The sequence below is a fragment of the Rissa tridactyla genome, chromosome 9 (assembly GCF_028500815.1).
Source record: "Rissa tridactyla isolate bRisTri1 chromosome 9, bRisTri1.patW.cur.20221130, whole genome shotgun sequence".
NCBI lineage: Eukaryota > Metazoa > Chordata > Aves > Charadriiformes > Laridae > Rissa > Rissa tridactyla.
In genome coordinates this window covers 16499907-16515328 of record NC_071474.1, presented here as the reverse complement: position 1 = coordinate 16515328, position 15422 = coordinate 16499907, and the positions used below count along the sequence as shown (strand labels likewise).

General features: G+C 36.0%; 1 protein-coding gene across 3 annotated transcripts in view; it reads left to right on the top strand.

Annotated features, from left to right (window-relative positions):
- The window catches only part of ADAM10 (ADAM metallopeptidase domain 10), a 52663-nt gene that overhangs the window by 21670 nt on the left and 15571 nt on the right, over positions 1–15422 (top strand). For 2 of the 3 annotated variants that reach the window (XM_054214579.1, XM_054214578.1), the window contains exons 3-5: positions 4060–4178; positions 6172–6330; positions 14079–14182. In XM_054214579.1, coding sequence (XP_054070554.1) covers positions 4076–4178; positions 6172–6330; positions 14079–14182 — 366 coding nt within the window. In that variant the 5' untranslated portion in view covers positions 4060–4075. Of the gene's footprint in view, positions 1–3172; positions 3322–4059; positions 4179–6171; positions 6331–14078; positions 14183–15422 lie in introns of all 3 variants that reach the window. The other variant, XM_054214580.1, reaches the window with a different exon arrangement.

Below are 15422 nucleotides of genomic sequence, written 5' to 3'. Positions count from 1 at the left end.
GTGTAGCTAGGGAATAGCTTAGTTTACATTGGTACAGGTGGTGGTACAGAGAATTCGATGTATGCTGTAGAAATGGTAATTACCAAAAGGCTTATTTGAAGCTTCTTATTTCTTCCAGTGTGGCTAGTTTTAGAAACCATATGGAATGATATAGACAGATTTGTTGAACTACTCTGGAGTCTCCTGTCCTCAGAAGAATTCATGAAGTTACTGGATTTAAGCCAGGAAAGGAAACTGAGATGCATTCTCTTCCACATCATTTTGAGAAGGATAGCAACTAGTTTATATTCCTTTCAAGGGAAGAAATGCTAGCTGTGAAGAAATTTAGAGTAAATGTTAGGAAAACTTCTGTATTGGGTGAGATACTTAAATGGATTTTGTAGGGTCTTTGGAAGTTTCTTACTGAGAAATAGGAGTGCTGAACTGGATTTTGTTGGAGTGTCCCTGCCAACTACCTGTTTGTTTCAATCAGTCATTACAATTTGGAGTCTCCCCACCTATAAACTGGCATCTTCTCAGTGCAGTGAATTTCATTGACACTTGTAAGTAGTACATTAAGATATCTCTGCATAGCCATAAAAATGGGATTTACTTTCAACTGTAGGCTTCATGTAATACATAGGGTTTTACGATTACCATAGTTTAATGTTTGGTGATTTGTTGAAGTTGTTAGTTGTTAATTCTTGTTTCCCACCACACCCACCCCCAGGTTGCCTCTCTTTCCCACTCCCTTTTTTGGTGAGGGAGAACTAAAGATTTGTCACTTTGTTTTTCATTATTAAAAGGGTGAACAGTCCAGACAGATAATCCTGTTCCCATCAAGCATGCTTGAATGACCAAGAAAATACCTGCTTACAAATACCTGTGAGACGACCAGTTTACCTAATAGCTTAACTAAATTAAGCAATCAAATGATCAAAGAATTGTCATTGTGAAACACAGCTGTGTTATTTTGTATTTGAAATAGTTCTCTAACCCTGCAAGTAGAGGTAATTTTATTAATAAATAGATAATTAACAGCATGGGTTAGAATTTGTAGTGTTATTATGTACCAATGTGCAAAGTAAGAAGAGGAGGAAAATGAAAGGAGAATATATAGAGGCTTCTTAATTTTAAAACTAGTGAAACTTTTTATTTGGTACATGTGCCTTTGAACTGTCCATTTTGAAGTGACACATAGGGTAATATTGATGGAAGGGTGTCCTGCCCAGAAGGAAGAACCATTGCCAGGTTTGATGGATTCTGATGAGCTTCCTGTTGCCCCTCCAAAAGCACAGTCCCGTAGTGCAGGGCATCTAGGCAAAGCTGACCCTAAAGCGGGATTAGGTGATGGTCAACAACGGTAGTCCAGAAGCGCAAAGCTAATTTGCAGGAATGAAAACATAGATGACTTGGCAGTTGAGGAAAGGATACCCTGGGTGGCTTCACAATTGAGGCCTAGAGATAGTTCACCCGTCCATTTGGTGTTATTTTAGGCTAAACTTAGTAAATTACTTGCTTTCGTTGTGAGATAAAGTCCATTTTTTTCCTACTCCGCTGACATATGTGGGAGTTAGAAGTCTTGCATTGTCTTACATAGTGTACTTCAAAATGATAAAGAAATTGCTGATGCAATTGAGTGTTAGAGATAATAATTGCTCCTCAATTTTATTTGAAACTTACATGAATACAACCAGAAAAGTCTAATTTTTAAAGTAACTTTTTGCACTTCTGAGAGAGAAGTGCTATACAGATTGAGGTTTTTTTTTTCAGAAAACCTACTTTTTTCACCAGGAAAAAGTAATTTTAGCCATACTAGGTGCTTTTGCTGGGATTAGTAGACATTTCAGTTCATCACAGAGACAGAATTACAGACTTCTTATGGTAAGAAGTCTTCTATCAAATATTAGAGAAGGGAGGAGAGCTATTCTAAAGTATCCAGGGTCTCTTGCCATTTAACTGCAGTTCAGATGCACTTGAGGCTGCCCCATCCTCAGGAACTCTGCAGAACTCGGTCCCAGAGAGAACTTACACTAAAATGGGATTCAAATCTCTGTAACACCTTGAGCAGTGTATTACAACCAACGTGAGTAGAACCTGAAGTACTTGAATGAAGTTCTTCAAATTCTTATCAGTGCTGTCTTAATTTTTTTCCTGCCTGTTCATTTCTAACTCGAGCCCAGAAGAGCCACATGAGGTGGCTTAAATTATTTTATTCTTCCCCCCCAAAAAAAATGTTTTTCTGGGTTGCTTGTTCATGTTGTCTTCTCATCCTCATGAACCTCTGTGTTACCAAAAGGCAGTTTTACAGAGCTGGTAAAGAGACTAACTGAAAGAACTCCTCTTATTTTTTGTCAGTTTTTGTGATATTATGAAGACTAGCTATTTATCATAAAATGTGCCTTTCTATCTGGCTGTGGATAGCTACTAACTGCTAGCTGGTGGGTGTTCTTTGGTGACTCCAGTACTCGAGTGCATCTGTGAACTGTTTCTTGCATTTTAACAGAAGAATCTGCCCTCATAAAACATATCCATACTGAAACTATAATCCGAGCCCTGATTGGCTTGGCACAAAGTCCAGGAGTCGCAGGGAGGTGCTGAATTTTAAACTTCCCCATCCACCAGCCACATCTCAGAATTTCACAACCTTGCAGTAGATACCTCTAACGCATCACCAGAGGAGAATACTTGCTTTGAAGCTTTATTAACATTGTGGCTACAATAATAAAGATAGTTTGAATGTGAAATACTGTTTGAATTGCAGAATAGTCAACATGAGTCACCAGAGACCTTACCAGGTTTTAAGTGTAGGCATGGCTTTTTTCTTTGATCTTGAATTTTGCATCTTAATGTACAGTTGTTTCAAAATACTTATAACTGTAGTGTCATACTATTTAATTTGCAAGTGAAGACTGAGATATATTTTGGATATGCTTCAGCTGTACTAAAAAGTAATTGATCAGCTTTACACTGTGGCACTTAATTGTTTTGATTATTTTGCTCTTAGCACAAATGGATACTGGCTTTAACTAGGGAAAGTCAGCTCTGTCATTAGTATACTGTGTATGCTGAGAGACCGGTCACATTTATTTTAGGTGAAGACTGACACAGATGTAGTCAACTTATCGGTATCTTTTTCTGTAACAAATTGGTGACATAACTATAATATTCCTTCAATTTCATGATTGTGCAGAAAGAGAAAAATATAGGAAGAAAATCAAGAGTAAAATTGGAATGACTGAAGTTTCAACAACTTCACTGATCTGTATTTGCACAATGTGTTTATACAAAATTTAAGAGAATACCAAATGAAATTCTGAAGCAAGCTAACGGTTGTCACAGGTATGAATTCATATAATGTCAGGCATTTTAAAATGCTTCAGTTATGTTGCTTGGCTTCACTGAACCAAACTTTTGTTTCTGTACTATGAAAACATAGTATATTTCATATAAAGATTAGCAGTAGGATTTGTGTCAAAGAATGTAGTGTCGTGATTTGAACAAGATCATTCAATGAGTAGTTGTTTACTTAGTTGTGCATGTAACTCTACCAATTTAAGTATTTTTTTATTAAATGTTGTTGCCCATCTTGTTTTTTGAGTTTCAGTTGAAACAGTAATTAGCTCACCTACATTTCATTTACATTACTTAAATGTTGGCAATGAAAGTAAAATAAGCTGATAGTTGTTCTTATCTCTTCTGCTTCACAGTGCTGTGAAGTGAAATAGTTGCTTTTTCCCGTAAGCTACATCTGTGTCTTCTGGAGGAATGGAAACAAGTGTATAGTCAAAGTCAGCATTTTAGATTGATGCATTTAAGTCTAACCCTGCTTTCTGGTTTAAATCTTGTAAATTTAGTTACTTGTATCAAAAGCTACTGACTAATCTTGCTTAAGAAAATCCTTCTAGGCTATGGTCTAATTCTTGTACAATAAAAACATTTTTGTCTGTTTTTATTGTACAAGATAAATTTTAGAGTCTGCAAATCGTTTGTATGAAAATGTTGGTTAGAAGTACTTTGCTTAGTGCTCTTGTAATTGAAGCTCAAAGCCAATTTACTATCTTGTTTTATTCGCTTTAGACACTTCAACCTTCGAATGAAGAGAGATACATCTCTTTTTAGTGATGACTTTAAAGTAGAAATATCAAACCAAGTAATTGATTATGATACCTCCCATATTTACACTGGACACATTTATGGTAAGTACAGCACCTTAAAATGGATTAAAGGGCAGTCAATGTAAGGAGGGTTTTTTTAATAGTATGTGCAGAAAATGAATATCTGTATGATTAGGTTATCTTCATTATTAAATTTTAATAATGCATCTAAATGCATTTAAACTCCATCTGCTTTTATTCTCATATAAGAGTCACACTTAAATGAGTATTTTACCTAGTAATTTTCATATCCATAGGACTTGGAAGTTGAACTCGGTTTATGAAAATACTCTTCATAGAAGTCTGATGCATTTAAAAAAAAAAAAAAAACAGAAAGCTGTCTGCATTAAAAAAATCAGGTACTGTTCTTAGCTTAAAGAAATTTAAGGAATATAGAGCTACCATCATTAAGGGTAATATACCCGATTTCAGTATACAAAATAGAAATGCAAAAGATAAAATTGATCAAAAAGGAAGGAGAATTAAGGAATTAAAAGCAGATGAAAAGAAGAGAAGGATTAAGATTTACTCTGTCCCTCTCATACAGTCTGTTTGGTTCTGAAGATCTCTGTTAGTAATGTCTTACAGTCTTGAAGTGACTGTTTTACACCACGAAAAGAAATATACATGCTTACACTTTATATGCATCTAGTAGACCAATTTACCAGTTGACTTAAGTAGGTCAGAGGGCTTTTAAGGTGTGTACGGTCTTTTGATGTGTTGGTTTTTTTTCTTATTTTGTGAAATTATTTCAGAAAAGCATTTTGTTCTTTCCTTATTGCTGAGGGATGAGATTAAAGGATCCACATGAATCTACTCACTGGCCTTACTCTATGGGGTTTTTTAATCCTCTTAATTATCTTTCTCCTCCAACCCAAGTTGGTACTTGTCGTGAAGATCATGAATGAAGTTAGAATTGAGTAAATAAACTGTTTTGTTGTTGGTTCTTGATTTCCATTCAGGTCAAGAGTCTTCCTTCCAAGTACTCTGAAATTTCCAAAGACACATGGTTTATAAATTCAGGATACTAATGCACATTCTAGTAGAATATAGTCTGAAGTAAATCTGGGATTGCTTATGAATGTTTTGAAATTAGTGTTCTGCAAAGCCTGTTTTTACTCTTTAGTATTCTCTTTCAAGAGTTGTATCGCATATCTTCAAGATACTTTCTCCAAATTTCAGTACTGTGTATGAGCTTTATAAAATTCTTGATAACTGTTAATTAGCAATTAGTGCTAGTTAATGATAAGAATGAGTACAGTTCTGATAATTTGATAGAGTGATTCCAAATCCTCCTCAGTGGAGGAATGTATGAACATTCTTTTAGTAATCTTTCATCATTTTTATGGAAAATGCCTGTTGGGGCTGCTGTATGTTGTAGCTGTCAATGATTAAACTTTGACAGTTTTACTTTTCCAGATTGTGACTGTTTCAGGTACAAGTTCACTCCATCCCACATTTAAACCTAGCTACAGTTTTAAGAGGTTTATGCTTGAAGAGAAAAATGGATTTCTTGAATACAGGGAAATCTTTCTTTGAAAGCTGTCAAAGTTCAGTATACACTCTGATATATTATTTATTTTTTTCAACTGCATGAACAGATGTGTAAGGACAGGACTTGGATAACGGATTACATGCTGTATGTGTGACAGCTTTAAAATAGGGAGTTGAATTCTTCATTACATTTTTTTTTAAACACGTCATTTATGCACCTGATTAGGAAGCTATTGAGCTTAGTAACTATGATTTTGGGGTACCTCTATGTCTTACTGTTGAATAATCTTAGTCTTAAAAATTCAGAAACAAACTTTGTGCAAGAATGGCTTACTGTCGTTACCCAGAATCTTACTACTGTGTAATTCATATAGTTTTTTAGCAGTTAGATACTGATGCACAATCAGGGTTAATTATGCACATATCATGCTTTAGCATTGTCTGCTTAACACCTTGGGTAGTGCGTATGCTTGAAGTTTTCACAGGACTGAAGGCTTTTAGAAAGGTATAAAAAAACCTAATGCACTTTTTCCCTTAACAGGTGAGCATGGAAGTCTTACCCATGGGTCTGTTATTGATGGAAAATTTGAAGGATTCATCCAAACTCATAGTGGGACCTTTTATATTGAGCCAGCAGAGAGATATATTAAGGACAGAACTCTACCGTTCCACTCTGTCATTTATCATGAAGATGATATCAGTGAGTACTTCTATTTTGTGCTACAGATGAAGTATTTTTATTTTTTTATTAAATGTCAAAAACTGTAAGCCATTTGTAAGCATCCAATGAGACTTTGGCTTGCGTGCGACTGTGAGTCACGCTGTCCTAAACTGATTCATACACAGTTGTGGTGTGAAAGAGATTTATGGCAAACCAAAGTGGGTCTTTCTTATACTGCCATTTTAAGAAATCCTTAGCAGTCAGGCTTAAGTGTATAAGCAGTGAGTTTTCTACTCAATGGATACATGTTTCTTTTGAAAAATGCATTCTTAAAGTGCTCTATACTGATTGTTCTTCCCTGTGATCTGGAAAATAAAGGATAATTAAAGTTCAAGTCACTAAGTGTTTACCTACATCTAGTGAAGGTGGTACTTGTGGGAAATAAAAGCTTCCCCTGCATGCGTCGGTCACAGATCCTTCAGAGACCTCTTTAGAAGATGTGGTGGCACCCAATATGTCCCATTTTACACAGTGGCTGATGGAAGTGTACAGAGAATACTAGTTGGATTTGAAGAGTACAGCCCCAGATGTCTGGCTTGAGTAGTAAATGCCCAGAGGGATGAGGAAGTACCATGGAGTACTTTTACATCTTCAGAACTCTGATGCATCAGAGTTCTCCTGCACTCTATACCCGCCTTTTTGTGTACAGTCTTCAGATATAGTAAAAATCAGTTTTATTTAATGCTTAAGTAACTTTATGCTGAACGCCAGAAATCCTGCAATAAAGCTGGCGTTCCAAGTTTCAATCCTTCCAAGTAGATATTGGCAGAGAGTCACTTTAAGATTACTTTTTGCTTATTGAAGCTAACAAGTTGTGTGTTGCAAGCTAACTTTATGTAGAACTCAGTCTTCAATCAAACTCAAATTAAACTAAACTTCACTGAAAAATTTGTCCTGTCAGGCATCGTACAAATACTAGAAGACTTGAGTTTGAAATCTCATTTGGAATTGGATGAGGAGTTTTGACTTAGATCACTAGACGTGACTTGAACCATTCTTATGACGATACATGTAGAAATAATTTTCAAAATACATCATAATGAGACTGTATTGTGAAAAGAAATATCAAAAATAGGAAGATAGATGAGGAAAATCTCTGGCTGTCATTTGGCTTTATATATTATCATTTTCTCTGTGCTGTAAGCCAGTGAAAGACACCGGGTTATTGTGTAATACTCTCTCTGGTTACTTCTCTTGTATGAATACAATGAAATGATCTTTCTCTGCTAAAAACTCAGCAAATTTTATTTTTTCTAATTGAATAAAGCTTCTGAAATACAGCTGTATTTTACATTCAGTGGCAGTATGTGTACTGTCTTTGAGTATGTTAAAAATGCTGTGAGCTAGCAGATATGTTTGTTCTTCCTGTTACTCCATTCTGTAAATATGATTACTAACCTAAAATCAAATAGAAGCTGCATCGTTTTAAAGAGCTTCTGAATGAATGCAGTTTTTGAATTTTATGTACATTGTGAGTTACACTTGTTTTGTGACTGACTAAACCTATATCTTCCTGGTGTGTACAAGACCCATATTTGAGAATAAAGTAACTTTATAGGATAGCATTTCATATAGTGCTTTTGATTCTCAAAGAAAATTTGGAGCGCGCGTTGAATTTTCAGCTCAGCAGAGCATTGCAGGTGAAAGCCTAAGAAGGCAGTTTGCCTTGCTAGCTGCTCTTGGGGTATTACAGGGTTTGCTGCTCTAACAGAAGAGTAGCGGGGAAAAATAATAAAAAAATTACAAAAGCCTGGTATGAAACTGCAAGATATGACTTTTATAACAACTTTTCTGTAAATAATTTGAATGTACTTCTACATTCTTTCGTATGTTTTATAGGTCTCACCGAGCAGTTCAAACCACTGCATGATGGTGGAAGTACTGGACTACTGTTTCCCTAGCACGTTCTGTATAGAAGTTACTGTCTGCTTTACAAAGGGTTTTCTTAACTCTGTTGTAGAAAAGGAGGGAAGTAAAGGGCCATAAGGCAGTAAAGTGATTTGCCCAGTTTCCAAAGGGCAAGACAAGCAAGAAGGTTGTCTCATGTCCCAGTTCCTTATGCTGTAAATAGCGGGTGACTAAAAATACTCTTCAGTGTTACCGACTAATGACAGAAATAGAACTGTACCTTAAAGAAGCAGATATTTTGATTTTATGAAAATTAGTATTGCTGTTTTGTAGAAGTGATCTCTGTTGGAGGAGTAAACGGATTGCTTGAGAGCTGAAAAAAGCTAATGATTAAATTTGTTCATATTAATGTCTTATAAGTGAATAGGAGCAGGATATGATTTTTTTTTAATTATGCAGGTGATGGTATGTTGGCTTATGCTGTTTTTCTCTTGAATCTAGTGCATCATTACTATCAGTTAGAAACAAAATCAGATTATCAGAAGGGATTGTCTAAATCTATTTCGGAGAGCCACATTAAAGCAGCAGCACAATACAGCTTCCAAATCGCCGAGTGAGTGGACGCTGCTGCCTGCTCGGCGTGGCTGAAAACAGCCCGTGCCGGAGCTCCCTCTCAGCAGCACCCTGAAAATGTGCCGCTGCTCTTGGCTGCTGTCAGCGCACTCTGATGTGCGTGCATTCTCATTGTGTCCTTCAGCTTTTGTCATTGGTATCCTAGGTGCCTCCAGCATTTCTGTGGTCCGAAATATCTGAAGTATACAACTGCTTCTATCACTTTCTGAATCGTGCTTTTGAGGATGAAATTTTTTTGCCTTTCATGAGAGCTATTTTTGCATTGAACTGCAGCTCCAAAAAACCCAGCAACTAAAAAGCTAAGCTTTACAGTAGCTTTAAAAATAAAAACAAGCATGCAGATCTGTAGTTATTGCTGTAATCTAAAGCCGACTCTTGTGAAATAGAGGCAAACCACTAGTATCTTACGTAGGACAAAAGCAACAAAAATGCTCACATTTCTAAGGAGAGAATGGGCGAAGAAGTTGTCTTTGCTTTAATTTGGGATATTTTTTGGTCACCCATGTTTCAGCCTTTTGAAACAATATGCTTTTTAGTGCTTTTCAGAAATCACAATGCAACATATGATTAGCATCTCAATGAGTTCTTATTCAGTAGTTAAACAAAAGTTTTCTTGTAAATGGGGATTATATTGTCAACTTTATAAGGCAGCTTTTGTCTGTTACAGTGGATGTGGTGACCAGTGGAAGGCAGCCCTCTATTCATGACTCGAAACACAAGTTGAATGATTTTAGTTTCTAAACCAGTCTTGGTCAAACTGTTTTATAATTTAGTGCCAGAAAGGTGCAAATTGCTATTTTCATTTTGGGAATTTTTCTTTAGGGATTAGGATTTCACTGGAGCTATATTTACTTTATTTAAATCATGTATGTTTAAAATGTATCCCTGAGTTCATACTGTAAAATATGAAATCGGCATTTCCTCAGATCAACAGTAGACAGGAAAATCCTGTTCAGAGCTTCAGGAAAATGAACGTGGTCATTTAGGTGTCTTTATGGTCTTGGAAGAACAGTACAACTGAAAACAGAAAGTAAAGTATTTCGTAAAGCCCCATCTGCTGAATGAACTGACCATTGCAAGCTATGTATTATTAGTGAGAACTTGGTGTCTTTTTTTTCATTCTGTGGTGGTTGGTTTAATAATGGAGGTCTACTTGGTGGTTGTCATGGGAGCGCAGTGTGACAGACTGCTTAGAATGAAATCTGTAATAAGGATTTTTTTCTATCTGCTTAAATTTGAACTTTATTCTAACACTGTTGCTTTTGCTAGTATTGGACAAATCTCTATGGCTGTTGAAGAACTGAATTTTCATCATTTTTAATGGAAGTTTGGTGCCATATCATTGCCCCAGATGCCTAAATCCGGTATCCGTTAAGTGGTTAACCTAAACGCTTAACATATCATACTAGTTACTGACAAGTAGAAGGAAAAAATTAATGTGATTGGGAATCTCTTTGTGGTAGCTAGTGCCTTTTTTAAAAGGATAAAAATTCTTATTTTGAGCATCTGTAGTTGTGTATATCGTTAATAATGATCTGCCATCTAGTTAGAGTAAGATATTGTTGTCAGAAAGTATGAAATGACAAAGGGGTTTTGGTTTTTTAGGTTTATTATTATTGTTTACTATATAGCAAAAGAAAGCTTTGTAGGCAGCTTTCCCTGTGAGCTGGACAGGGTTCCTAAGTGAACTGTCTTGTATCACCTGCCTCCTGTGTTCAGCAAGGTGCATTCATATCTCTCTGGGCGGGGATTTGTCTTTTCTGTTGCAGACTGTTTAAATTCTTTATAATTTCAACTGTCATGCCTTTAAAGTGTTTCTTACTAGATTATTACTTTTGAAGTGAGAAATGTTTGTTTGGATTCCAGGCAGTTAATATTGAAAAATATATTAAGGGATTTCCTAACCTCTTTGGGAAACAAGAAGCAGAGGAAAAGACTGCTTATTTTGTGTAATGCACTGAGAGCATTTATGTCTAGTACCATTCTGTCAATTGTTGTAATGCTGCAGAGTATGAATAGAAGTTGTGGTGATAGCAGAAAAATATGGTGCAAAATATGCTGTGCAGTCATGTTTCCAGTTAATTTCTGTGGATTCCTGCAGTTACCAGCTGCAGGAGTTGCTCTAAAGTGAGGATGGTTTTATGCAGGTGAAGTGTGCTGATGGGGAGGCAGTATTGTGCCTTCCTCTCGTCCTTGTGTAACGTGCTTTTTTTCACAGAGATAAGTGGTCGGCAGTGTGAAATTGGGTAGTGAGTAATGAGAATTTCAGTTAGATTAAATACAGAAGATTTTTTTTTTAATACTGTGGTGGGAGGAAAAAAAAAAAGGGTGGTGGAGATTAAGTGAAGGAGCATATCTATAATCCTTTGCTCTTAACTCCAATCTAGTGATGGTAAGCAGAATCCCCAAAAGTACAGATGACCCCAACAGTGAGTGGGGCTTCTTGTTTAATACTGGTTATAGCAAAGCCAGTTTCTGCTACATTGCTGATCAGTTTGGGTGAGGTGCTTACAGTAAGAGCACTTCGTTGTCTTATTCTCTGTCTTCATTCTTCTGGCACTGCGCTAGGGCTAACCATACTGGGAAAAATGTGATGAGACAGCAGTTCAAAAATGGTATTTGTGTGGTGTTAGAAATTGAAATGTGGGAAACTAATATGCTGGAAATGATTAAATAAACCTACAAGGTTCTAATAACAGCAATTCATGAACCTTTCTGTAAAACAGTGAAAGGAAAATACCAGTTCCTTCAGAAGTCTAGGATTTTTTTTCAGAAACCTAAGTACTGCACATTCATTGTGGTTACCTCTTAAAAGTTTTTTTTCTTTTTAATTTTAAGAACCTTATTAGAATCCAAACAAATTACCTCCCACACAATATCAAGGTTTTGCTAATAATCCCATTGGCAGAAACTAGTCAAAACAGAGTGGGTATAAAGTTGACCAAAGAAAAAGTGATTTTTGTAGTACATTGGATCAGCTTTTCTAAAATTTGGACTGGAAATAAGTTTTAAATACCTGGATGTAAAATTAATTAGCTAGTGAGATAATGAATAACACTTCATACCCAACTGTAACCTTTCAATTACTCTTAGGCTGAAACTTTCTTTACCAAAAAAAGTGTTTATTGAATCTTGTTCTTTCCCACTAAGCAAAGTTTACAATTGCAGTAAAATATTTTGGACCTGCAAAATGACCCAATTTAGAAAAAATGTTACCCATGTTTAAATTAGCTTCATTTGTCATTAACTAGTTTTTAAAAAAGTGTTAAACAGACCTCTTTTAATACTTGTAAATATGCATGATTAAGAGGAATGAAGATTGGGAGACTGCTTTTACTTCTTGATCAGACCTTTTAAGTTTATCTGTGGGTCCACTGAATCTGGTCTTTGGGTATTTTGGAACATAAAGTCATATTAAATGGTTTGGGTTTTTCAGAGCTCAACTTCAGCTGTGCGTGCCAAGGATATGATTTTTTTTATTATTGTTTGCTGCTTAATTTCCACCCAGCTTTTAATGATAGAAATACAAAGTTTAGAGCTTAATGATACAGGGAGAAAATCAGAAGCAAGTTGGGTTCATATAGTGAAATAGTTTAGCAGTATCATATAGTATGACTGCAGGAAACAAGTATGAGAATCAGAGCTAATTAAAAGCAACTGTCAGATGAAGCTGTACCAGCGTGCATCCTCCAAGAGTGCAACTATTCTGCTCTAACTGCTAACAGGCTTTAACTCCACAGAACCTGACTAGAGCTAGTCCAGGGTGAAATCCGCTGAAATGCATATAATGTGGCCATTGGGTCCTTGGTGCTGGGTCTTAGATTTTATAAATGTACTCCTATGTGTCTGCTCCATTTACCCTGTGATTCTGTATCTTTACACTTTTTTTTCTTTAAAAAGAAGACACCAAGCAACAACCAAACCAAAACCCCCACCAAACAAACAAAAAACCAACCCACCAACAAGTCCCAAAAAACCAATAAACCTTGGTAAAGTTTACGTGTTTCTGACAAAACCTGCACCTGGTTCAGATGATGGTAAAACTGTGGTTTGCCCTGCAGAAACTGGTTCCTTAAGTATTTACACATGCGGCTCCCATAGACTGTACTCCGTTCTCTGTTACTGGGGCACCGATTTATAATAAGCTTCAGTCAGCAGACAAACTGAAGGGGTAAGACCTCTTCCCTTCAGTACTGCTCATCTCCAGTGGAAGCTTCAGCAAGCACAGGTTGCTTACAAATAGGTACTCGTAGTCAAAACCGAGCCGTGTGTCTGAAGAAGGTTCACATGTGCAATGAGATCCACATTGACAAGTATTGTGAGAATGACCCTTGGTAAGCAGCTGCTTGTTTGGTATTCCCACTCAGCTAGTTTGGATCTCCAGCATGTTTAACTCGTGTGTACCCAGATAGCACTGCAGTCAGCTATAGTAAGGACGTCATGAAACTGTTTCTTTTCAGTCTTGTTTTACTTTGCCTGTAAGTTTTAAATATATCTGTACATTTTGTAATCTATAATTCTGTAAGTTTTAAATCTATACACGTGTATATACATACACACACTGATCTCTTATCCTTAATTGTATTGTTTACTTTCCAGAATGGAAATCATGCATTTCACCTTGTCAATAAAATCGCTGGCAAACTCATAGTTCTAGAATTGTAGAGTTGAGTTGGAAACCAAGGATCATTAGAGTTTCAGTTCTTATGTATTAATAGTGAAGTTGCTTAATATAAAATTTTTCCAAAATTCCATGGAAGATGAATAACGTAATAGAATCCTCTAAGAATGTCGGCAGGGTTTCTTAGTTTTAATTTACCAATAGAATAAAAAACCCTTTCTCTTATCCAAGCAGTCTTCAGTATATGTGAACTCTAATTAAACTTTCCATTGTGAGTTCATTTTTTTTTTTAAGGCGGCTGTTAGTTCAGGCTAATCAATACAGATGTGTAAATGATACCTCTTGTTCTTATGTTAGATGTTGCTCATCATATTTTCTTTTGCTGTCCATAAGAAAACAATGTTAAGAAGCAATTGTCAGCTTTGTTCTGTTTTTAAAACCAAGACTGTGTCTTAGTAGAAATACTTAATGACATAAAGACAGCTGCATAAAGCTTGAATCTTAGAATGCTTCCCTCAAACCACATCAGCAATATTAGACACAAACTGAGTAGGTTACAGTGATATAGCCATATTTCCACTTGTACTTGGAATTTGAAAACTCAACCTGGCCTTCCTCGTTTTAGAATATCCGCATAAATACGGACCACAAGGAGGTTGTGCAGATCGTTCAGTATTTGAAAGAATGCAGAAGTACCAGATGACTGGTGTAGAAGAACCAACAACAGAGGTACAACACATGCTAATGGATTATATTGATTAGAAATTAGTCTAATAACTTCCTATTTCTCATATGTCATCTCTTACTTTTGGTCAGTCATCCCTCAACATTGTGAGGTACTCAAATTATTGCTAGAGGTTTCTTATTAAAATAATGTTTCTAAATTATTTTTCTCATTGCTTCTACAGCATAGATGTGTTAGCTCATAGTCTTAATGAATCCTATATGATGTCAAATTTTTCAACCATTGGAATTTTAGATGGATGAGGGAATCAAGCTTGAGATGAGGAATATACTTTATTGCAGTTGAGAAGGAAGAGTTTCAAGATCCCATGATCACTAATATATTGGTCCTTAAGGAGTAATACTTTCAGATTTTCAAGTTATGTTAATATAACACACTTGTAATATCTGAGTGCTTTCAGTGGTAAATGAAGTGATATGAACAGGAGGGTCTTACTAGCAATATTGGAAGATTGAAGGGGTTACAGCATGCTACAGGTTGCATGTAGTAGGAGGTAAGTGGTCTTTGGAAGGAACTTGCTTCTCTCCTTAGAGCCCTGGAGGTGTTTTGCCTTCAAGTTTGCACCATTTGTCATGAAATTGGATTTTATTTTTTTTCAGTGCTTTCCAAATTGTTGAGTTTCTCTTAGTGTTAGCTATATTCCAATTTGTTTCAAGTTTTGGCATAATTTTGTGGTGTCAGTTAAGTATATACCAAAAAACCTACACAATATGGCTTGCTAAATATCATCGGCAACTTAAAGTTTACATTGTGACTCCAGAAATTATCATCAGTATTACACAATTCAACGTTGGTAACAATAACATGCTTTCCCAAAAATGTACTTGTAAAACTTCATGGAGAGAGTGGGCCTTTGACCAGAGAATACCATAAGGTAAACATATTAGTAGATACTGCTCTGACTAATGAGCATTATTTTCCCTTCATGTTTAGCGTGCCTTTTGTTCCGTGCTGAAGTGCTTCAGTATTTCTGTTTGCCCAGGTAGCTGACTAAGGTCACTGCAATGTGAAATAACCTGTGTTAGGGAGGGTCCATAGGTTCCACAGCGCTGCTTTTTTTCCACTCTACAAACTGTTTGTTCATCTTAGAAAAGGATTATGAAAAGAAAAAATTCAAGGATCACATGAATGAAAAAAATCTATTTCACACTGCCTGCCTTTTGTAATATAAAATGAAATGCACGGGAGGGTTTGACTGAGATACCATTAAAAACAGATGGCATG